General features: G+C 40.0%; 1 protein-coding gene across 7 annotated transcripts in view; it reads left to right on the forward strand.

Moving 5' to 3' along the window:
- Positions 1–23,219, forward strand: part of MBNL2 (muscleblind like splicing regulator 2) — a 107,119-nt gene extending 83,900 nt beyond the window's left edge. For 5 of the 7 annotated variants that reach the window (XM_063392331.1, XM_063392325.1, XM_063392324.1 and 2 more), the window contains 2 exons: positions 46–199; positions 20,267–23,219. In XM_063392331.1, coding sequence (XP_063248401.1) covers positions 46–199; positions 20,267–20,394 — 282 coding nt within the window. In that variant the 3' untranslated portion in view covers positions 20,395–23,219. Of the gene's footprint in view, positions 1–45; positions 200–4,857; positions 4,953–20,266 lie in introns of all 7 variants that reach the window. The other 2 variants (XM_063392326.1, XM_063392329.1) reach the window with 1 other exon arrangement.
- The last annotated feature ends 2,383 nt before the right edge of the window (positions 23,220–25,602 follow it).

Consider the following 25,602-nt stretch of genomic DNA (forward strand, 5'->3'; position numbering starts at 1 on the left):
AGGTTTTAAAAATGGCGCCATTTTAACTAACTTTCTTATTTACAGGCCTTTCCTCCTGGTGTTCTTCACCCCTTACCAAAGAGACAAGCACTTGAAAAAAGCAATGGTGCCAGTGCCGTTTTCAATCCCAGTGTCTTGCACTATCAACAGGCTCTTGCCAATGCTCAGTTGCAGCAACATGCAGCGTTTATCCCAACAGGTATGTTGTACCCACATTGAACTGGTTTTGTGTCCCTGAGGTAGCCTCTGTGTCAGGCAGTTGCACTTAACAGAAGGTTTTATTATGCTCCCTGCCCCACGTGAGGTGAAGTCTGCACACATGATTGCACATTATTTTAATTCCTCTTGCAAAGGACAAGAATTCAAGCAGAAATTTCAACATGCTGTTAAGCTGCTTTTTTGCACATTCATAGTCTTGCTCATCATTCTCCAGACTTTGCCCCTTTGTGCCTACCATAAATTGGCTGGATTTTGACTTGTATCTGTTTCCACTAACAAAAATGCGGAGAAAAGCGCTGCACTTCAGAGATGCCACAGCATCCTCCTGCTCCCTCAGCTGCTGTCTTGCAGCAGTGGGGATTTCCCCAGCCCCACACGAGCACCCTGAGAAAAGGAACACCAGCCATAAACTTCCGGTCAATATCTGCATGGAAGCACTGGCAAAACACATCACTCCCCACAGCTGCACTAAAGGTCTTTCAGGTATTAGATGCATTTTCGTGGTTTTGAAGCACCACCAGAACTTTTCCTAGCATTTGTGGTTCATAGCTGGGGTTATAATTCTTCATAGGGATGATCTGAAGATGAGTGAATGTAATTTACATTTCAGTGCTCGCAGCTCTGTGAAAATCAGAGCGTTCAGAGATGGCTTGACCCGCACCCTGGCTGGTAGCAGGGCTTCTCTTTAACACTGTGAGAGAAGGGATCTGCTGGGTGCTCGTGTAAGCAGTAACAACACAACCCTCTAAATTGTATTAGTCACCCCCACTCCAACTTCCCAAAGGAGAATATCCCTCCTAACGAGTTCTGTGATTTCATTTGTAATTAACAAATTACGTATTTTAGTGTCAGGGTGTTCTCGAGTGTAAACTTCAGAATAGTTTAAAACTACGTGTTTGCAAATGTGCTTGACATTTCAGCAATGTTATTTCAGTTTATAGAAATAATGTCGGTTAAACAAGGAATGAAAGGCAACACATGATGATTTCCCAATCTATCAGCATTCCCATATGTTTTTAAAGATAAAACAGCAAACACAGATGGCTTTGACTTCATGGAATTTTTCTATAAGGCCTCAGTAACAACCTTGGAGCCTGCCCCCATATTTGTAATAGTAAGTAATAGCATAGCCTTATTTTTAGCACATTAGTGCACCAGAATATCCGTGGCAGAAAACACACTGACATTTATGGGAGTGTTTGAAAAAAAATAAATAAATGGTGACACCACCTATTTGGACATGAATGGAAGATTGCCCTGTGCTTACAGAACATACAGAAATTTCCATTAATTTATTTTGCATTGAAACTGTGAGAATTTGTTGCATGACAGGTATTTTTCCTTCTAAGCACTCCCTTTCAGGGCTTATTGCTCTTATTTGCAATTGACAAGGACTTCAAATTAACTATGGAAAATACAGTAGTTTAAACCATTTTCAATGAAAAAGCATTTGGATGTTTTCCAGACTTTTGGAATGTTCATGTTTCCTTAAGTAGCTCACTTTTTGTACTTTTTATTGTCCATCTCTCTTTCCAACTAATTGTTGTAATTCTAGTCTTAGCTGACAAATTTCTGGTGGTAGGAAGGGTGGATCTTGGAACCAGACCTTAAGGGCCAGATTGTTGTCATGGCCCAAAACAAGTGCATGAAAGAAAGAGAGGAAACAGAGGTATAAAATAGCAGATGGAGCCAAAGCCCCAGAGTAGAAAAGCTTTCTTAAAGTGATGAACCTCCTGCTCTTCTTAAACACCATCAGCTCCAAGGAAGGATATTAAAGAGAGGAGTGGGGTATGGGAGGAGTTCAGGAAAGGGGAACACCCTCTATAAGAATGAGTGTCATGAGCTTTCCAATAAAGACAATACATCTGAAATTCCCACTTTTCCTGGGAAGGTTGGATTTGGTGGGTGTAAGGACTGTCATGCAACCCACGTCTGAGGAGCAATGCATGACGTTATCTGTTGGATTTTAAATGATTATGTGATATTTTCTAAACTGGTATAATTTTCAAATGTGTTCCTTGTGTGTGTGCGTGTGTGTTAAATTTTAAGACAAGTTTTGCTGCTGGGATATATATAAAACTTAATTGTTTTATATAACTTCTCTGCTTTCTTAACCACTGGCTCCCCTAATAAAAAGTGTGGGGCTTGACTTAGCATGGCTTACCTCTGAAGTTCTGCACTTTGTTCGTTTTACATCAGTTTGATTGCTTTGTCACCTTCTCCTTACTGTTTGGTGAATGATTTTAAAACAGCAGATCTTTTCTCTCTTCCCATTGCTGTTTGTTAGTGTTTCTATAGCCTCTAGAGGAGGAACTTTGTGTGTTCTCTGGGGATTGTTCTTGGGTAAGGTCATTCATAGTCACACAAGTCCTGCGAAGGTCCGATACGGGGCTGCAGTAGTAATTCAGCAGGAATACAGGAGGCATATTTGACTCTGTGTCAAATATGCACGTACCTCACACAGGTCTCCTTACCTGCTTGCCTTCACCAGCTTGCTACTGGAAATAGGCTGATCTCTTTCCTTGATTTGGCCTTTCCAGAAAGGTTAAAGGTGGGCTAGGCACCAAAGCTAAACTTCATGGCAGGTGAGCAGTCATCCCACAGCATCTCTGAGGTGCGCTGGGAGCCTTCTGCTGGAAGGTTACACACTTTGAGGTGTTTAGCTTGGGACTTGTCAAAGTACCGTTTTCTTTGTGTTAAGAATGGATACGTTAACATCAAAAACTTTGCAAAGCCCCTGCAGTAGAATATTGTCTTAATTCCACTTCTTTTTCCTGCCACATGTCAAAAAACTGGTGAATGTTGATTTACACAACGTTGAGCTGTCTGAATTATGCAGTGAGTTCTAAAAGTCCCAAATACTTTAACCAGAGATGTTTTTATAAACAAAAACCTGTTGCTGCAAAAGCACTAAGTGAAAGGATAACAATAGTAAGTAAAAAAGTTTATAAAGTATCTTGAATATGTACAGAAACGTGCCAAAACCCACACAGTCTACACAGGAGTTTAGTAAGAAGACAATCACCTTTTTGTGTTTAAGCAAAACTGTGAATGACCTTACAGTTTCATTTAACTAACTTACTTCTCTGTGGTTTTGCTTGAATCTCACTTTGAATGTTAACTCTAAACAGCTAACCTGTTTCTTCCCTTTATCCACTTTTTTCACCTATCATTGCATGACACGCAGGGTCAGTTTTGTGCATGACACCCGCTACCAGTATTGGTAGGTTCCAAATTTCTTTATTGATCTCTTTTTTTTATATTGTATATGATGTATATTCACTTGTATCAAAAATCCTAGGCGAGATTTAGCCACTGACTAGAATTAAAGGTTCACTTGTCCTTCTGGTTGACTTTACAGAGTGTTTAGATTTGTAGATGAAAGCTGCAGTTTAGACATGATATCACCTGCTATAACAACTACACTGCAAAAGCATAATACCATGAATTCCAGTCTGCTTTTCAGTTTTCAAAGTTTTATTTCTCTTTATATTTTATATTGTCTAGTACTATAAAATCATAAAATACTGGAAAAAGCCAGCAAATTTCATCAGTGTTTTAAAGTTTCATAGTGGTGTGCCTATTTCTCCTTTGCTGTGTGTTAGAAAGTTTTATCAGCGTTTCCCAGACATGCCTACTTTGAGCCACAGAGGTTCTGTTGAAATTTGTGATCTGAATCTCACTCCTTCTTTAAATATATTTGCAGCTTGAAATTAACATTTTGGGCATGCAAAGTGGAAGTTCAATGCAACAGCCTCTGAGACAAAAAAGTCATCTTCCTTCTTTTGCCATATCCCAGTGATTTTAGTTTTGAGTTTTGGGCCTACTCACATAAACAGTTAAAATATCAAGCATTTAAAACATCAAATTAATAATTCCCCCATGAAGATGCTGATTAAAATTCATTCTTAAAATGAGCAAAAGCAGTGTCTTTCACAAAATCGATCTTGCCTTTTTAGATCAAACAAAGTAGCATATATATCAGGATAATTATTATCATCCCTCTCCTGATTTTTGCCTCAAGCAGATGGTAATTTAACTCTGATAAAGTCGAACAGTTATGCAGTGCTAGTAGGAAAAAATGCATAAATTGGATTATGAAGGAAGACAGCGAGTATCTAGCTTACTTCAAAATGAAGATACATGAAAATAATTCATTTTTAATTGTGTTTAAAAACTAAGATGAACATTTAACAGTTTTTTTTCCCAGTATAAACCACTGGGGTTTTTTAAGTAGGATTTTAATTTCAAGTGCTTTATAGCTGTACTGGGGGAAAACAAATTACGCATGTAACAATCCGCAGGTAACAGGCTGTTTTGGTAAAGGCCTCATTTGCACAAGTAATCCTCTTCATAGAGACAACACTTGCATTTTCAGTGGTCCTTACTCTTTTTTTCTGGGAATCGCCGATTGTGTTGACAACCTTCCTTTAATTGTACTTGTAATAAGCTATTTTCCCTTTTTTTTTATTTCTCCGCCACGCTTTCTCGCTTTGCACTGTGATTGCATGCCATCTGCCGGTTTAACCCATGACGATGGCTTGCCGCTCTTGATATTCACCATGCCAAAAATACCACTTCTCTTACCATAATGCTGCACCCTCCTGTTCATTGCTTCCATGGTTCCCCTCCTGAAAGTACCCATGATGCACAACGCTACGGCCGCCACTGTCTCTGCAGCAACAACTCCTGCAACAAGTGTTCCCTTCGCCGCAACAGCCACAGCAAATCAGGTTTGCTCCTTTTAAAGCTTTCTTTCACAAGATCCTGAACTCTAAATGAGTGCTGAGATTTTTATTTTAATTTTTTTTAACAAAAAAAATTCTCACAGAGAATTTTTTTTTTTTATTTCTGTGTTTACCCCATCAAATTTTACTTTTGTTTTTAAGTCGTTTATAGCAAGTGTTTGTGGGACAGGTTGCACTTATTTAGAGTTAACATTTGTTGCAAATAATGATGTAGCTGTGTTTTGTGTTGCGATGTTTGTACCTAATTATTGTGTAATTAACCCAGCTGGAGTTAGAATCACTGTAGTACTGGACTACTTACAAAGGTCTGTTATGAACTCCTAAGTTCAAAAGGAAGATCATCACAGGTTTCAAACATTCGGGTGTGTTAACATAGCCTTCTCCATCAGGTGTGGAAATGACTTATTTGTAAGTGTGGAAGCTGTCAACAATCACAAGCAGGACAAGGCAACTGAAAAAAAGAATTGAATGTTTTCTGTAAATACTAGTGATCAAAACAGCAATCAAGATATTTGTTACTATGCCCGCTTTTTATTTTAAAGTGTATTTTTTTTTTACCTGGGAATTATATTTCCCTAAGGAACAAAGTTGATAGAAAGAATCCCAAGGGTTATTGTCTGAGGCAGGCTAGGAAAGATGATACTTTCTCCTCTTCTTCTGCAGTTTTTGTTAATGGCAGTTTTCATTTTGGTTGGGTTTCCCTTCCTCCTGTAGGAGCTAATTCCCAGGGAAGACATATCTATTGCAGCCTGGAGTGTGTAGCTTTGACTCCTCTGTTGGGGCAGTTCCCACCTTGATGTGCCAGGAGAGGAGTTTGCACAGCAGCTGGGTCACTCTGGCTCTTCTGTTGCTCTGGGACCATGCTCAGTCACTTCCCCCTGAGATGTGTTTCCCTTCAGGTTCTGAGAAGTCAGATGGAAAAGGAAACAAGCAGACTTCCTCACCAGAAGAGAGCAAAGGGTTATGTCCCCATCATCTTTCCTTGTGTTGCTCCTGGACAGACTGACAAGCTGCTGGCAGACCCAGTAGAAATGCTGTCCTGTTGGTTCCTTCCCCTCCACTTGCCAAGGACTTAGAGAGAAATCAGTGAAAGTGTTTTGCTTAATAATCTTACACTAACAGGTTTATTTTCTTTTTACTGACATTCCCAAAACTATTTAAGTATCCCATGGAAAAATAGAGGTTGCTGCAAGAGCTTATTTTTACTAATTTAGGAAAAATATACTACCTCTGAAATACATCTTACTTTCTTAAAGAAACACAAACCGGTCTATTTTCTTTTTTTTTTTTTTAAGTTTGTTTGCCAACATTGAGATGTTTTTGCTTCTAGCATTTTCATCAAAAGAGGGTTGTTGTTTTGTGCTTTACTTTTCTGAGAGCTAGCTTGTAAAAATTGCTTGGGATAAGGATGAAAGTGCAGCAGGCACATGGTGCATTACACAGTCCTTCCCAGAACTGTCTGGAGCAGAAAATGGTTTGGTGGTATCCAGTGTAGTTTCATGGTCTCAAAGTGGTGACAGAGGGACTTGAAGATGCTAAGGGACTAAGAGAAAATGGGATGGCTTAGGGAGGGGTTCAGCCAGTGACCCTCTCCAGCACAGGAATGCAGCTGGGGCAGCTCCACCACCTGCACTCCTGAGTGACACAGGGGCCGACTGTGGCTGAAGGTAGAATAAATACATGGATGCCTACAAAAGGACCAGTAAGCGGGTGGGTTGTTTTTTTTTTTAGTTAATGGGAACACTTTCACACAACTAAATAGTGTCATTATTGTTTACAGATGACAAAATAGTGCCACTGAGAAGACAGAGGTGTGCCTTAATGCTGTTTCTCACCTAGCAGCATGGTAGGCAGAGCCCCTTCTTTCCCAGTGCAGATTTTGTTTGTATTGAAGGATTATAGCATTTCAAATTTAACAGGAGTTGTAGAAAATGTCTGTATTTACCTAGTTGCATATATTTGTGTGTATGTGTGTATACATACAATTCCATGCTGAAATTAATGGATGGTTCAACAGGAGGATGAGTTCTCACTTGTTCAACTTCAGCTATTTGTAAGTTTGGCATCTGCTTTCCTGGAAGTTCATGTTAGGGCAGGTAAATTGCCCTGGAGGGTCCTGCCTCTGTCCCTTGTCTGTGGAATGAGTGTAGGTGTGTTACCAGAGCTCTGCAATACTGCATGTGGAGGAGATGAGCCCCACCTCAGGAGCTTGTTGGCTTCTGTAGCATGTGCCATCACAGTCTTGTTTCTTCCTCACTCCTGTCTTTGTTTTAGTCATTTTAAGTCTTTAAAATCTACTGTAAAAAAACCAATAATTTCAAAGTAGGGAAAGTAGTAGTAGTTCCTTCTTTATAAGAGACAAAATTCCAAGATTTCTGTTTATTTACAACATCCTAAGATTGGAGACGAAGCTACAATGCTAGGAAAGCCCCACAGTAACACTGTGGCACAAATTCTCAGTATTTCTTTAGCTCAAGAAACACAGCAGGAGCAGGTTATTAACTTGGTAATTAACATGACTTTTTTCATGGTCATAGCATTCTTTATGTCCCCTTGTATTAGTTTAAACTCTCCTGAGTATTTCAGAAAAGGACTTTTTTATTCCCAACTAGATAAAATTTCCTTTTCTAGTCTGTGCCACCCTGTTTTACGTATCTGTGAGGTGCAGTTTCCTCTTTCCAGTGTCTCTACTATACTTTTTTTTTACAACCTACAGTCTTCAGCTTGTCCCATTTCAGCTCCCACAGGTTCTCCTTACAATTCCAGGCATGAAAAGAAAGTTGTAGCGGAGCTTAATAATTTATCATAATATCATTTGGTTTAGTTTTCTGATCTGGGGAAAGATTGCTGGTCTTCCTGGGATTGCATGTGATGATCCCAGTGCCTTTGAAGCACAAGTAGAAGGGGAAAGTCAACATGCCAAAAATTATGGCATCTCAGCTGATGGCTAATAAAACATAATAACTCCATTGGGTCCAGCAAATAATTTAGTATGTGCTGTCAGCTTATATTTTGAAAAAAAAAATATCATTGTGTCTCATGTCTTCTGTATATCCTTTTTTTGGAAAATAGCACAAGTAAGAGCTCAGACTACACACACATTGGCACACACTGTCAGTCATGTTTGGCCAGCAGCTCTTGGCATTGTGTTCAATGCATGGCACAAGGCACATGAGAAGATTGTGTAAAATTCAAGGCTGTACAGTGTACATCTGTGCAGGGTGGCACCAGTTAAGAATATATGGAAAACTGGGCTTCTCTTGCTTTTGCTGACTTACAGAGGTTAGGTTTTAAAAATAATTTTCTTGAAGTGTACTTCTGAGGGGAAGAGAATTGCTTTGGCTTAATGCAGTGTAAACAGGATGCAGCAAAAGTGCTTTAGCAATCCCTGTTTTACAAACTCTGATTAAAATCTTACTGTGATGATATAAGAGCTGGTGATGTTGCTGTTCACTCAAGGCAGCGCCCCAGTTACTGTAGCTGCCAGGCTGTGGTGTGAGGAAATGGAGGGGAGGGGACTTCAGCTTTCCAGTGAAAGGCAGCTGGAAAGATACGTGTCCAGGAGCATGACTGATCAGACATAAAAGACTCTTCCCCTTTTCCTTCTTCCGCCCTTCACAATTGCCCCAGCCATTCCTGCCAGGATGGGGCTTGAAGCCTCAGCTGCTTAACCTCACTTCAGCTTGATGAACTTCCAGTTCAGTTGTGTGGGGATGCTGACAGTGTTTTCTTGGAGCAAAGTTTGAAGTTGTGTGAAATGATGGTGAGAAGCAGCGTTAGGACATGATTACGGAGGGTTTGGTCCTAGCTCCCTCTAGTGCATGCATGTGCACAGAGGTACGTAAAATGTCCTGCTTAAAATACTAGTACAGTCTTTGTGTGTAAATATATACTTCAGAGATCTTTAACAAAGCTTTTGTTATTCCTTCAGCTAGTGGACTAGCAATACTCAAGCAAGCAAGGAAACTGTTACCTGAGCTTCACTCACAGGTAGAATCACAGAATCATTTAGGTTGGAAAAAACCTTTAAGATCATTGAGTCAACTGTTAACTTAGCATTGCCAAGTTCACCACTAAACCATGCCCCTAAGTGCAGCAACTACACATCTTTTAAATACCTCCAGGGATTGTGACTGCTTTGGGCACTGTTCCAGTGCTTGATAACTCTTTCCATGAAGAAATGTTTCCTAATATTCAATCTAAACCTCCCCTGGTGCAACCTGAGGCCATTTTCTCTCATCCTATCACTTATTACTTGGGAGAAGAGACCAATCCCCACCTTGGTACCACTCCTTTCAGGTGGTTGTAGAGAGAAAGATGAACATTTACTGATTGTTTTTCTAGGCTAAGGATGTATAGTGCTCTAATTTCAGGATCATATAAAAGTCATAGATCTTAAGGAAAATTATTTTGTAAGTTTGTTTCTCTTCTTATTTTGCTGTTTGCTTTGTGAGAAACTATAGGATTAGAAACTTGGGGAAAGATTAGATAGAGCCTACTTGGTGAGGATGTACATGTTAATGGAAATGCAGAAAAATGTGACTTCCTCCACCCTGCATACCAAAGATAATTTAACAGAGGATGGTTTATCCTGACATTTGAGAGAGATGTTATTCTGACTTTTGGAGCTGAAGTTCAATTTTAAATAATGGCAAGCAATTCTTTGTAGGGGCTTTAAATTTCTAAATTAGAAAGCCTTACTACTGTTCCATTTCTCTCTATGTATATGTCTTGGTGACTCCTACAAGGATTAGAAGGTTAGAACTCAGCCGAAAATTAGGACACTTAAGTGTTGGTGTCTCAGTATGGGTGTCTACAAGCAAGATACAAGTTTAAGTACCCACTGTATACTGTGAAGTTTATCAGCCCAGTCAGATGAAATCTGGAGAGCAGCCTGGCTTGTCCTTCAGAAGTCTCACAGGGCATGGTTCAATTGCCTAAACATGTGTCTGGTGATGTTTGAGATTGTCCTAAGATAACCTTGGATGTCTAGGTTACCCAACACGTTTTCACAAGCTTGGCAGATGCAATACAGGACCTACAGACAAACTTGCACACCTACTTCTGGACTGGCAGCTGGATGACAGGCAAGAGACGTTAGCCCTTAGCCCAAGTGGTACTAAAACCCTGGTGAGCACATGGCCCAAGCCTGCAGCTGGTGATCACATGAAGGCATCTCCAGGCTTTGTTGGCTTACTGATTAGGTTGTGTCACCTCAGTGAGTGTGGTGGGGGGTTAAGACACCAGCATTTCCATGTCCTAATCTGTGTCCTCAGGTTCAGTGTTTCCATAGTTCCTGGTTATTAGAGGACATTTACCAAATTCCAAGCAATGTGAGTCTTCATCAAATCAGTTCAGAACAGTACATGGCTTTATTTTTTTGTACCAATGAAAATGGGCAGAGACTGATAGTATAAAAATAGCATAATAGAGGATGCTGCTTAAAGATGTTTTTAGTGACATTATTCTACTGGTTATATGACCTTTTATCAAGAAGGGAATAGTGAAGAACATATCCAAAAGAAAAATGAAATACTTAGAGCCTGTGTCTAAAAAGAAATATAAGATCAACAGGCTGTCTCATGCCAAGGCTTGTGATTATCTGGCACAGCTGCTTTAAATTATGCATCAGCATTTGCACTGAATTAGGTGGCAATTATGCAGATATTAATTATGAAATCACTCAGTAGCCTTCAGTTCTGTCAAAATCTGTTAGAATACAATGAAACAAAAATAAAAATAGTTATGTTTGAGTGTCACAAACGAAAGGACAATTAAAATATTTTCCCCAGAATTCAAAAACTAGTTAACATAGTGTAAAATACAAACATGCCAAACTTTTAGGATTTGGGACACCATGTGTGGTGGCTTCGTCAGGAGGGAGCAGAGCCAGGACATGCAGCAACAGAGCACCTCTGCTTGCCAAGGAGCCTGCAAAGGCAGTGCCACTCCCAAGGGAGGCAGATTCTTCTCAGACCAGAATGTCATAGGCACTGGCTCGAGGTGATCTCCCCTTCTGCATGAAGCAGAAGTGCTAGTTGCTGCCTTGTGCAAATATTCCTTGGTGTCCCCCAACAGGGCTTCCTCCCCATTCCTCCATTCTGTATAGGCAGAGCAATAGCAATGTACTGAGAAAATTATTGGAAAATCTGGTAAATAGTAGAAAATTGACTTTTTTGTTCTTGTTGTTTAAAAGCAAGCTTTTGGGAAGGAAGGTGGGAAGTGGGAACAAGTGTTATTTACATCCTTAGTGCCAGCATACAAGAACATTACAAATAAGAGCCTATTCAAAATTCATGTATGGTTGGAAAACCCTTAATTGCAGTTTCTGAGGGAATGAGGAAACAGGGAGGAAATAATTTATTCTGGGCATAATGAGTATCTAAACAATTTTAGTTTTGGGGTTTTTTTTCTGACTAAAAGTTTTGGTCTAAAAATTCCATTAAGTTCCAAGTTAAATGTTCCTATAGAAAATTCTATTCTAACAACAGAGTGATTTGAATCTGACTTGGAAAAGTCCAGAAAAGGAGACAGGAGCAGATTCCATCCTCAGACACATTATCAGAGGGAATACTTTCAGGAAGCCATCTCGAAGCAGAACAGTGTTGGACACCTAGCGAGCCCACCTAAGGACTGACCATCTTGCTTTGTACCTGCACCAGGCTGGAAAAACGAACCTAAGTGGCCCTTGATCATGAAGAATGATTTCTCTAGAGAAGGTATTTAAATAGCAATAGTTTGTCACAGAAGAAAGAAAACCTTAAACTGCTTGCTGCTTCTTTCATGCTACACACACAAGAATCACAAGCCTCATCACACTCAAGTTATCTTTTCTGACACCGAGTTACAGGTAAGTCACTGTGACTTGCAGACTCACAAAGTGAGAGTTTCTAATATTAAAGCCCGCAGCAAATCTTGAACAGTGTCAAGAAAACATCCTTTGGATTGCCTTGAAACAACTGATGTTACAAAATAAGTGGCAAAACAATTTTCTAAGGCTCCAGAGAAGCAAAAAAAAAAAAAAAAAAAGATTACCCTGGAAAATACCATGGAACTCTATTTTAGTCTCATGCAAACTTTAACCTTTGTTTTAATAATAATTTTGGCCTCTTAACGTAGCACGTTGTTTCTTTGTAGATGATTAAAAGTTCCAGTAGGCTTGTATACAAAACTTTAGATTGAATGTTCATATACAAGAAGCCAGTAGGGAAGAAATGGAAAAATCTCTGTTCTGTTTTGGGGGTGTTTTTTTAGAAAATCTCCCGTCATACCCCTCTCCCCTGTATAGGCTAAAACCTGACTTCCTCTGATATCCTGCTAGATGGCAGTATCACACAACATCAGCAATAAGAAAAGGCTTCATTCTTTTATATAACAAAAATCAAAACAGATTTCCCTTCCCTGTTATAGCAATTTAAAGAAAAAAATGTTGATGTTTCATATGATAACTTCTTTTTGTGTTCCTGCTTTCAATTATTCAAGAACTGATACTTTGACAAGTGGAGTAAAAGTCTTTTGGGGCATATATTTATTATTTAAACATAGGAAATTATTTCTGAGGTCCACTAATTTTGTACGCATTCGGGGGAAAATGAGTTTGTTTCATGGTTTATACACACAGCTCCATGTGAGTCTGGATTTTTCTATCATAAAATTTTAACAACACAGAGCAATGTGGAGCTCCAGATGTACTTGTCTGGGATTCTGTCCTTTAAAATAATTGCATCCGTCCATCTCTAGGTACTCCAAGTACTTTCCCTTGAATTAAACAAAGATCATATTTTTATCTTGGTGCATGATTTATTGCTTACAAGAAATGCCAGTCTTTGGCTTTGAGTGTGCAGGAGGCTGCACTGGAAACATCTGTATATTTATTTTTGTTGATTGTATCTGTTGTGACTTTCAGCTGGACTCAGACTTTTGCTAACTTGCCTGACTTCATTTTCGGTGCAGTATTACCTGCCTTGGCACACACTAGTATATGTGTCTGTTTATGTGAGAATAATCAGATGAGAAAAAAATTAAGGAAGTGGTAAGTAATCAAAAGTCAGGAAGGTTAAGATTTCCTCAAAGAAGTTATGAGTATAGTGAATTTTATAAAACTGACACAAGGTCTTATAAGTAACCTTGATGAACATAAATCTGGTACTTTCTGTGTCCGAGTTTAGTTCTGGATGTTGTCTCTTGCTTTGAAGGGAGTCTGAACTGGAGTGCCAGGTTTTGGGAGAGGAGGGGTTTCAGAATGCTGATAACTGCTGAGGAGCCTGCAGAAGTGCCAGCTGTACTCTGTGTGCAGTGGTGCCTTTGCCTAAAAAGGATGCTGTATCTGTAGTGGCAGCCTCATCTTGCATGATGTAGGCATGCTTGGTGTCTAAATGGAAAATGCAAAGCAGGTTTTGTTAAAAAAAAAAGGCTAAGTGAGGATGTCAGGGTTGGAGAAGTAACACCTCTGCAAGAGGAATATGGGCAGTTCCATGGATAATGCACAACTTGTGCTTGCCTTTCACTCATTTGTGCTCTCAGTTTCTTTGTGCAAGTCTATTCTGGCAGTTTCTAAAATTCAAGAAGAGGAGGAAAATGACCTAAAAGTAGGAAGTGAAAAACACAGATTATTGCAGTAGCTCAGGCCTGCTGGAAGGTAAAATGGAGTGACTATCCAAAACAGTCACTGTATGCATGCTCCTAAAGAACTACAGCAGTGGTTTTCTCACTCCTATATAGTCTATCTGCTGCCTCTGCAATGAGTTAAAAATAGATTTTGGTAGAATATATTAGAGTATGTTATGATCAATTTTCAGCACTGCATTATTTATTACTTTAAAGAACAATAAATAAAACCAAATTGCTTTCATTTCTAAACCAAGTAATCCTCTGTTTCTCCAGAGTGAGTAAATACTTATTAAGTTGAACTTAAATATGGTACATTATTACTTGAGTAAACACCTATTGAAGCTCATAAACAAGCTAAAAAGTTGGGAGCACAAGTGGCTTTGGTCTCTTCTTTCTTGTGACAATTAAATGAGAAAAATGATGCTGCTGAACCCTTTGGAATCCCCTAATTGCCTGGAACTTTTTTTTTAGATCGTTGTGAAGAGCTGATTCAGACAAGGTCTTTGTCAGCTTTATGACACCCTGATGGCCAACAGCTTGTGTCTGATGGAATGAAAATGTGCAAGCAGATGTGTCCACTTCAGTGTGGACATCTGACCCTCAGCCATTTCCAGAAGCATATTCTCAACATATGGGACAGGCAAAACTGGGTACACTCAGATTTAGGGAAGAAAAGAGGATGGAGCAGGGCACCAGAATTACCATGTGAGGGAATGAACTATGAGAAAGCCAAGGAAATAGGACTCCAACCCTCAGGAAACACCTGATGGCCCCTTGTTAGGCCCTGTATGGACAGGCAGCCATCAGTGGCCCAGACATCTCACTCGCTATGTTCAAATCAGAGGTCACCTTATTGGTGAGCAAAGTAGATAATTATATTGAGATTGCACTGGATTAATGGCAAAGCAATAAGAGAAAAATCCTCCTTCAGCCTGGGATTGAGGAGATGACCATGGTTAGTGAATAAAACAAAGCACATAGCCATTAAATGATAATATCCTGGAAATGAGAAGGAGGTTTCAAGGGACAGGGAGTAGCAAAGGAAAAAGTCCAGGCTGCATTAAATGCAAGCAAGAGTTGGAGCTGGCTCAGGTGTCAGCGGTCAAGACGGGCAAAACCTGTCCCATGGGAGAGTGTTGGTGGGAGCCCTGATGTGGGCAAATGGAATGTTTGGGATGGTGCTCCATGGAGGTGCTGCTGCAGAATCTGTGGGGAAAAGGAGGTGAAAAAGTCAATCTGTAAGACTATGTAAATAGGACCAGGCATAACTGATACAATAGAGATTACTTTCAGTAGTGTCTGAACATTTACTCATCTTCTTCTACTAATAATTTTTAAAAAAGGAGTTGTTTATTTTGAAGAAAAGGAACAAGGCACATACCACAAGAGAACATTCTAAGAGAAAATGAAAATAAAGACACAGAGGCATTTCCCAAAGGCATGGGGAAATATAAATAGTCTAGGGTTCCTTGTCATAAGGAAGAAATACTTGGTGTTACTTTTATTTTTAGAAAGAGGGAGAAGTTATGAGACAGTCTGATATGAGCCGGCTGTCTGAAAATATCTGTCATTTTTAATGTATACCCCAGATATTTCTGACCAGTCTGCTAGTCGTGTGAAAAACATGAAAACAGAAAATGTCACTGTGGAAGGGTTCATCTATTCTGACACAGGTGTCCGAAAGTTAAATACCTTGGTGCAAACTGTTCACCACAGACTCTTTGATTTGGTGGAGGGCAAAAAAGCATCATGGCTTGATAATCTGTCTCATGCTAAAATAAGTTGCCTGAGGTAGCCTAGGAAGATGTAAAATGGGTAACTGGCTGAGGCATTCGTGTTGAAATGCTCTGCGATAAATCTTGTTTACAAGAAACTCCTATTACTACATTGCTTTCAAAATGGAAGGCTGAGCAGACCAGAATGTTTGCTATGTATGAGTTAATTTTTGGAGGGGTAAGTGCTTTGCAATGTAGAGATCAAATACAATCTTAACATCTTCTTAAAATATATTAGGGCTTATAAAGCACACTCTATTTTGGAGTAATAATTTCAAAACTTCTGCAAAAGAAACATGTCAGTGGTAGATGCAAAGTCATGTTTTCCAGCTGATCCACTGTGACAGGTCTTTAGTTGAACAAGAGTTCATGTACACTGAATTCATGCAGAATGGTAAATTTTCTGTATTCATCATTGTAGAATAAATCTGGAACTGGAAAATGAATTTAAGTCAGAGACTATAAAGAAACTTCATGAATTGTGGCTTCAAAACAGAAAATCTCAAGCCAAACAGTGTTCTTGTAATTCCTAGAACCTAGTCATGATTCTCTGTAATTTGGTCAATTCCATGAACTGTACCAAGTAAAACAGTAACCTGGGTGTCAGAAAAGAGTTCACAAAAATGGAATTGCTTCTTTAATTTAAAAGACTTTCAGTTTTACTTTTTAAGTCTTGAGACAATGAGTGATCACAGCTACCTTGGCCGGGTCTGAGGAACTCCCAAATGGATTTATCTGCATTGGCAGTCAGTGAGAAGCTGAAACCATTGGCAGTAATATCTCTCTTGGTTGTCATTCCCCTGGATGACACTGCAGAACTGTATCACCCTTATGAGCTACCCTGTCTGAATTTTAGGATGTTCTGTGTTGCACAAGGGGCTTAATGACTACTAAGATTACTCAGAAGCCCTGAAGGTAAAGGTCGAAAAGAGCCATGCTCTGGTAGGAAAGAAAGTCTTGACATTTAGGAGCTGAAAATGTCACCTTTAAAGAGCTAGAAAATTTTAAGGAGCTAATTTAGAAAGCAGTTTGCAGAAATTTAGGTTCACTCTTTGTGTTACTAGTTTCAGTGAGGTCTGAACTACCATTGGCACAGTGTGAATGATTTTAATTTAAAGGGTAGACAGCTTTCTGCCACTTCAAACAGATACCAAGCAAGAAGATGATAGAGAGGGTACCTTTATCTGTGATTACCTCTAAAAAAATGCCCTTTTCTGTTATTGAATCTTCTGTGAGGTACTACTCAAGACTCTGAGTGCTAGGCCATTCTGCTTATGCTAGAAATAATCTTATTAGATCTTTTAGTGCAGAAGCAGCAGGTATTTTCTGGCATGTCTGTATCCACACCTGTGGATCTTACCCATTCAGAGCATGAGAAAATGCTTTCCCATGTTTGACCTGTAGATCTTTGTACATGGGACAATGAACACTCATTGTATAGTCTTGTTTTTCAGGGCCTTTTTCTTATATATACTATGGTAGAAGTGTCATGAGATTACATCCTGTTGTTGTGAACTATAATGTTATAACAATGTTAGAGCAAATGTGACAAGTCATATATATGTGCATTTGCGATACAGTTCTTCAAAGAGTAGGGAACATGAAGGTGGCTGGACCTATTTACAAGTAACGAGGGAGTGCAGACTCTGTAGAAAGTGTTTGCAGAGATGTTCATTCTCCAGTTCAGCTTCTTTTTCAGCATGCAAGTGATGGAGTAATTAGCAGTGATGCAGACTTAGATAACCTCTGCCTTCCATCACAGTTTATTACTTCATTTGTAGATTAAACAGGAGAGTTTCACAGTGTGTTTTCCATGTAAAGTAGTTTAGCATATTATGTTTCTCTGTCAGACACAGTGAAAAAAAACAGTGGCAGAAGCTGATGCCCGTGTATGTAGCTGTGGCAGAGTTGTGATATCTTTTGAGAAATAGGGTGTGAACATGTAATTAAAGACTACAGGAGATGTTTTACACTTTGTGGTTAAGGTTAAAAAAGAAATGTAGCTCCTCAGTTCTGTGACTCTGCACTGGAGAAGCTTGTTCTGAAGGAGAGACTTGAGGGTTTTTTCCTAGGAGGACTCCTACGTGTACTAGAAATAGCTGGGTGCAACATGCCCTAGTTACGGCCCTTGTAGGAGGGGCGGCACATCGAGGACAATGGGGTGGAACAAGGCAGCTCCACAGCCACTGGCAGCAGGAGAGGCATGGCAGCGAGAGCTCCAGCTGCTCCTCTGGCACCTGCAACCCATAAACAGGGCATGCTTGCACAGAAAAGGAAAGTGTTTGCATTGTCTTCACTGCTTTCCCGAGTTGTGACAGGAGGAGAGAAAAGGGGGGAATAGGGACACAGCAGTGAAGTCCTTACCTTGGGCTTTGTAGCTCACCAGGGCAGGGGAGAGAAGAGGTCCCTTCTCTTTCACATTGCCCAGGACCCATCTGTCCTGCCTGGCACACAGCAGCATGAGTACCACTTGGGTTAATCACAATGCTAGGAATAGTCCTAACAATTGTCCCAAGAAACAGCCTGAGATTAGGCCCTCTGCCTTCTCTGTCACACATTTTGGGGGAATTGTGAACACCAGTCTTGTGAGACTGTTTGACCAAAAGTAATCTTGGCACAAGGGGCAGTTGCGTGTCTCCCTGTAGTGTGAGGAAGAAAAGCTATAGGAAAATGCAAGTTTATCCCCTCAAAAATTGGCAGACAATGTAGTCTGCAGTGTAGCTGCAGCGTCTGAAATTCTGGGATTTTACCGAGTAAAAAACTTACTGAGAGAGTTTCAGGTTATGTCCCATTAAGTGAGACCTTAGGATCCTTTAAATACACTTCTGTGATTATGGCTAACCCAGTATAGCTAAAGCTGCTTTATTAATTACATTGACATGTTGGGTTGTAACATGCTAAAAATACTAGTGTTGGAAATCTTGATCGTTTCTTATTTTCAGCACAGCTGTGTTCTTTATGCATATTGTCAATTCACCATGCTGGAGCTGGTCCAGGGTTATCACACATAGGGCTTTATTATTTGAGCAAAGGTATTTCTTTGTTATTTCAAAAGGAAACAGAAGATAGGCGATAAGCTAACAAACTCACAATGGGTGGAAGTTCATTAAAAATATATGGCCTTGTGTTCATGATGTATTTAGATGTTAAGTCCTTTGGAGCAGCAGGTGTTTGTACACTGTCATTACAATGGGGCCTCACGTGTCACCAGGTTTCCAGAGCTGATGGCAATCAAAGATGGCTTTTGGCTTGCTGGCAAGGCCGTTGGGGTCAGGGAGATGGTGCTTGTGCATAGAGAGCAAGGCAGTGCAGCTGTGAGGGGCAGGGGGGGTGATGGGCAGGGGACTGGGACAAGCCTGCCATGCAGAGCCAAGCGTGTTTCTTTTTGGTGGTGTGTATGTCAGAGGTAGTATGCTGCTGAATTTACTTTCCAAACACCTTTTTTTCCCCCTTCTAATATAAATATTGCATTAAGCACTGGTCTAGGTTCATAATACACAAGTAGGTCCAAGTGCTGTCATGACTGCCTTGCATACCACCAGCAAATACAGCTTAAAAATATGACAAGTAGCAAATAAAACAGGAAGAGAAGGCGGTACACTCTTAATTCCTTGAATCGTGCTTAAGATTGGAGCACAGGATAGCAATGGTGTGATAAAATATCAACCCCTGCCTTTCAATATCACTTTCACTGACAGCAATTTCAGGCAGGTGATGGAAATCTGAACCATTTTCCAATACTGTGAGCAGGTGGAGTTGCTTGCTGAGCACATTGTGCATTTAACCTTTGCAATATTGGAAGCATGAAAGTTTGCACCTGTAAAATAATTATTGCTTCACCCTCCATTTGAGACACCATGAAGGTAAAGCAGCAAGGTTAGTGACTAGTTAGGTGCACAGAGGTACCAGTATAGTAATCTCCCCAGAATCCTTGCCATAAGGAAGCATGAGAAAACCTCTCAAGTTCACTGATCTCCAACTAATTTTTTAGGGAATAAGCAGCTGCTAAAAGTGCATTGAAAAGACACTTTTGCTTTGTGAAAACCCCCAGCCCAGTACATCTTTTTGCTTTTTAGTGGGAAGGAGCCCTGCCTCCATTGTTTCTCCTGATCGTTCCTGACTTTCTGGGAGCACAGTGGGAGCTGGAGAATCTCCCCAGGCACCTTGAGCTCCTCAGGGAGGTGCAGGGCTTCCACTTCCACTGACAGGCAGGGTGCTGAGGGTGCACACCCCGCCTGTGGCCAGGCTCTGGATTCAGTACTGCCCTCCAGTATTTTAACACATAAGGTACCTCTTCTGTGTGTTCTCATGCACATGAGGACCTGTGCGCAGGGGAAGACAACCAGGTGTGTGAGACACAAACCCCTCCTGGGCAGCCTGAGGACATAGGAAGCTGTCCCACACGGGACACTGTCCCACACAGGAAGCTGTCCCACACGGGACACTGTCCCACACAGGAAGCTGTCCCACACGGGACACTATCCCACACGGGACACTGTCCTAGATGGGAAGCTGTCCCACACGGGACACTGTCCCACACAGGAAGCTGTCCCACACGGGACACTGTCCCACACAGGAAGCTGTCCCACACGGGACACTATCCCACACGGGACACTGTCCTAGATGGGAAGCTGTCCCACACGGGACACTGTCCCACACAGGAAGCTGTCCCACACGGGACACTGTCCCACACGGGACGCTGTCCCACACAGGACGCTGTCCCACACAGGACACTGTCCCACACGGGACGCTGTCCCACACAGGACGCTGTCCCACACAGGTTGCTGTCCCACAGGGGAAGCTGTCCTGTGTGAGCTGTGCCTCAGCTCGCTCAGGCCAGTGCCGGCCGTCCGGGCGCACTGCTCTCCCCCTGTCACCTAAAGGCGCAGTCACGCTTTCCCTTTCTCTCAACAGATAATCCTGAAATAGCCGGCAGGAGCGGAACGGAGTGTCACGAAGCCTCCCTGCGGACGGCCAAGCACGGCTACTGTACATACTACCCCGTCTCCTCCTCTCTAGAGTTGCCACAAACTGCATGCTAAGTCAAGAATTTGTTCTTATGGACAAATCAAAAACTCAAAAAAGCTAGTGCTGCTATGTCATATATGAATATTAAATATGGTATGCTTACTATACTCCAACCTAAAATAGTTAACTACCTGATACCAGCTGTGATGTTTCAAGACATAAAGGATAACGTTTAGTTTTAAAGATTTTCTAAGCATAGTTTAATTATTGCAAATACTGTTGTTTCTCCATAACTACACCTAACAAAAATGGTCCAGATCAGTTAGTCTCGTGAGATTCCATGTTTATGAATCTTTCGAGCTCAGCAATAATTGAGTTGCATTGGCTAAAAACTTTCCCCAGTTGCAGGTTTAATTTTCACCCAAACTATGATTCGGGGTTTTCTTCTCAGTTAAAAAAAGAATCTTGGTTTTGCTCCCTTGGTGAGTTGATTCCAAGAAAGAGGAAGTGAAACGCAGCCCGGTGTCCTGCACATCATCCTGCCAATCTGATATTTTTAGCCAGAAGTCCAAAGTAAAGCACAAAGTCTTTAGATGCACATGGTTGGTGTTTGACTTGTATGGAGAAGTTGCATTTGAATCATAGCAGAATAGCAGAAGAAAATTTTTAAAAATTTGCACAGTATGAACTTCATACCCCTTTCAATCCCCAAAAGAACAAAGTCTTGAGAATATTATTTTACGAGTATATTTATAATGTTTTTAAAATAGACTTTGCAGAAGTGCCTAAATTTTGTCACATCAGACTTGATGAAAGTCAGCCTGATGCCAACAGTCAAATCTCACCGGACGCAAATAATCTTTGAAACTCATAGTCAGGTTACCAAAAAGATCCAAGCTGTTAAGAAGTAATTTCTAGAAGTGTAAAATCAAACAAAATGAAACAAAAACAAAGCAAGACCAAACTAACAAAAGAAAAGGCAAAAAAGAAGGGTGTAGATGAAGAGATTGTATGATACTCTAATTTAATTAAAATTCAGTTGAGTCACTGAAACTTCGTAGGTGACTTTAATCTAGGCTATTAACTGAACACTAAGAATGTAGAATGAGATTCAGTTTAATAAATCATTACTGTATTTGCATTTTTTAAATTGGATTATAAGATTGTAACCAGATTAGAGTGGAGAAAAAATAGTTCTTTTAATTGTTTTCCTTTAAAAACATATTTTATGTCACAAAAATATGAAGATATCTTTAATACAATTATATACATGTTATATATACATACATACATATATATGGATGAAGCAGATTTTAATGTTGTTTACTTTTTTAAATACTTTGTTGATTTACAAGGTAATTATATATGTATAATTAAAAAATTCATTTGTTTGATTTGAGATTTGTTTCAAGCACTATTGTACCAAATATTTCATATTTCACATTTTATATGTTGCACATGTATCACATAAATGACATAGTTTTTAAATTATTGTTTAAAAAACAAGACAGCTGTTATAAGTGGATATTATGTATAATTGTTTGCAGCATAAGTTTTCTATGTGGACATTACTAGTGATTGCAGTATTTTAACTTAACCTCTTCAGATTGATTGTAAACTATTTTAAACTTTGGCAGCACTGCCTGTTCTGAACTGAAGGCACTAACCGTATTATTATTTGTCTAGGAAATTATTTTCCAGGCTAAATCTTGTTTGTCCAATGTCTAATTACTATCTATTTATATATAAAGCTGGAGATTTGATCATCCGAAAGAAAAAAAATAATCACAATTTGGTTGTAAAATTAACATAGTGCTTGTAACGTTGCATTAGTTTAATTTGTGGGAAAATAACATATCTTAACTTGTTACTTTAGCAGTTAAGGTATCACCATTATATGCTATTAAAATACTAATATTTGTAGACTTTCTCAGTCATTATAACTAGGTAGTTGACACTGCAACTTGCCTATATCTGTCAAAGTTGTTTTTATTTTTTTATAATAGTTAATTTAGGCATTTGGGTAGCTTATTGTATAATACTAAATGGTAAATTATCCATGTTTAAATATTTTATGTAGATAACTCTTCAAGACATCATTTTGTGTGAACTTTTTATGTTTCAAAATTACTGTTATTCTATGTTTTTTATGATTAATCCAATATTACTATTTTTTGCCCATGGATGACAAAGCTTCAGATACATCAGGTCTTTCATCCAGATAAACTGACAGACAAAAAGAGAAAATGTATTTTTAATAGGAGATCCACTTTCCGACTTTATGACTTTGTAATATTCCTGAAAACTGTACAAGTACAAACCTATGCTAACAGTAAGGAGGCAATTACAGAGATGTGCAAATACATGTACAACAGATTCTGCATTTTATTTATTTATAAAGTAATTTTATAGACTACTTCAAAATTTGGGAAAATCTAAAACTATTTTTCTGTATAAATATTATTTGCCAAAACTTTGTTTATATTTTAAAAAAAGTCTAATGAAAATGATTAAATTTTAAATGCTTTGTTTAATTAAAAAAAAATACAGCAAGAAATATAACCCCCTAAAAAGAACCATGAGATGGGCCGACACAGAGACAGTGAATACTGTAGCTGGGACATGGTTTCAAGCAACTTGAGATGTCTCAGTGCTTATTTTCTTCAAAGGATACAGCACCTCACCAAAATACCTTTTTGTTTGCCTCTCTCATCCAGCATAATTGACGACACGTACAATGAATATTTCGGTAACAGTTAAAAGAAACCCTTCCATTCACTCTTTTTCAGCATATATAATTACTAGTGGTCTGTTAAATAGCCATTCTATTTCTGTTGTGACGTTAAATTCATTCACCCAATGTACAACCACTGAAATAAAAAGAAGCATTTTAAAATGACAGCAGAGTCAGCGATCCTTTCTCGTGGCGTGCTCTGGGAAGAGGGGCCTTGGGTAAGAAAAAATTGCCTAAAGAAAGTGGAGCAATCTTTTAAAAAGTATTTATTTTTAAATTTTTTTTCCTTAATTGCTTCTTCAGGTAACAAATCCTTAAGTGCAATCCCCAGGTGCAGGACATGCAGATGCTGTGTGAGGAAGCCCATGTCCTTCCCTTCTCCTGCCCAGGATGCCGCACCACACGGCTCCAGCCTCCAACAGCCATCCCGAGCCCTTCCCGCCCACCCGCGCATCCGGGCTGCAGGCAGGCACTGGTTATCCCAGGGGTGTGGCTTCCAATTGCCTGACCATTGTGGGAATTTTGGGTGGCAAATCCTTTGCATCTTCTTTTCCTTCCTACGTCTTGAATAGTATTACACCAACAAATAATCCCTGTTACCTGCTAGTTCCTCTGCATAGAGCAGTCTCACAGAGGAGTTGTGTGCCTATGGGCAAAGATTGCATGGCAAGATAGTGAGGGGAGAGATTAAAACCTCTGTGTGGCAGCTCCATGGTTTCTTCACACTGCCTTCTCTGATTTATTTTTTAAAACGCTTTTAAAGAAAGGAAATACAATTCCTGCATAATCAAGAAGAGTTTGTGTCATAAAGTTGTCTACACTTCAGCACAGGGCTGGTTTGAAAGGAGCCCGAAGTCACAAGTGATATGGAAAATGACCAGGTCAACCAGTCTTCTTGGATGTATCACAGATGTACTGAGCCAGAAGCCTGCTGAGAACAAGTATGTGGGATGGAGAAGAGAAACAGGATGACTTGCAGGGACAGGGAAGAACTGGAGCATTAGAGGGCTGCAAGGGCATTGTAGAGCAGAAGCAGCAAATGATTAAAATTCAACTCCTAATGACTCAGGAGCGGGAAGCCTGTCTGTTGACCCTTTCTTATGTTAAACCCCACCCTGGACAGTTTTCAGCTGCCAAGAAGGGTCACGATATGCCACTTGTCTAAAAAGCTGCTTTGTTTCTTGTCAGCTTTGACACTTTCTTGGCATTGGAGAAGTGCTCATGGAAGCCGTGAGCTTTCAGGGGCCACAGCAAACCCCCAGTGTCTGTATATGTCCATGTGCAGAGCATACACCCTTCAGATAACATCAGAGTTTCCAAAATGAAGCAAGTTACTTCTAGACAAGAGCCTTTAGAAACCTTTGGTTTTCCCCCCTGCCATGCACATCCTCGTGGACAGTCTGTGGCCACTGCTGTGGCCCTCATGTCAGGCCAAAGGCTGCAGCAGTGTGCTGGTGCTCAACATCAGCCACCAGGACACTGCCCAGTGCACATGCACCGTGCTTGGCCATGCACCTCCCCTGGCCCCACGTGCAGTGGCCATGGCCATATGACTTATTCTCTATGTTTTGCTTGGTTGTCAGTTCAAAAGTCTGAAGGAATCTGAGCACTGGGGTGTTTTCACAGTGCACTGGAATTAAAAGCATGAAACTAAAGGGGATGTGACATTTGAGGGATCAGAGCCTGCTGGGATAGTTTTGCATGTTTGTATACAACAAAGGAAGCCAAAACTGGTTGAACCTTGTTCATGCTGTACTTTTGGAGTGACTCTTGAGCAAGTTACTAAAACAGCAACTGGGTTTTCTTTCAGAAAGAGTTGTTTCACTCCAAAAGAGAGCCCAGGAACAACCCAATATTTCTGTACTGTGGATGACAATAGATAAAAAGGACTTGTGAGCAAGGCTGCTCAACAGTGCAGGCGTTGAATCTCCTGCTACTGACATTTATTGCATGAATTCATGGGACCAAAAAATCGCCTGGAATTGCTGAACACCTTCTTGGCATCTGATCATACGGTCATCTGAGCATACCATGCTCTTTATGCCTGCAATCAGTTCTCTAGCCAAGCCTTTTGTCCAGTAGCCTGCCTTTTTAATGTCATATAATTGGCAGTTCTGGAGGCTTTTTTACATGGGTCAAGATGATTTTTATTGCTGGAGTGGGTGTGTGTGAGAGCAAAATCACTTCAGCTGTTGCATTATTGCTAGTATGTAATGTATTCAAGCATATAGGTATGGAATAGAGAGTTTGATTATCTGTGAATGGATGAATTACGGAAATGCATTCTAAATTGTTATTCTTCTAATTCTGTAATTATAGAAACCATAGAAATTGTAGAAAATAAGTTACATGTTTAATTACATGAAAATACCTTCTGCTGTAACAGGGGAAAAAATGCAACACTAAAAAATGTGAAAGGAAGGTATTGGTGTGAGCTGCTTATTCAGTGCTGGGTTGCAGTTACATTATTTCCATCAAGGCTTCCTGCAATATGAAGGCACTTGGTTTTATGATTTAGGAAAATCACAACAGGAAAGACGCCCTGCTC

Source organism: Prinia subflava, chromosome 3 (assembly GCF_021018805.1).
Source record: "Prinia subflava isolate CZ2003 ecotype Zambia chromosome 3, Cam_Psub_1.2, whole genome shotgun sequence".
Lineage (NCBI taxonomy): Eukaryota > Metazoa > Chordata > Aves > Passeriformes > Cisticolidae > Prinia > Prinia subflava.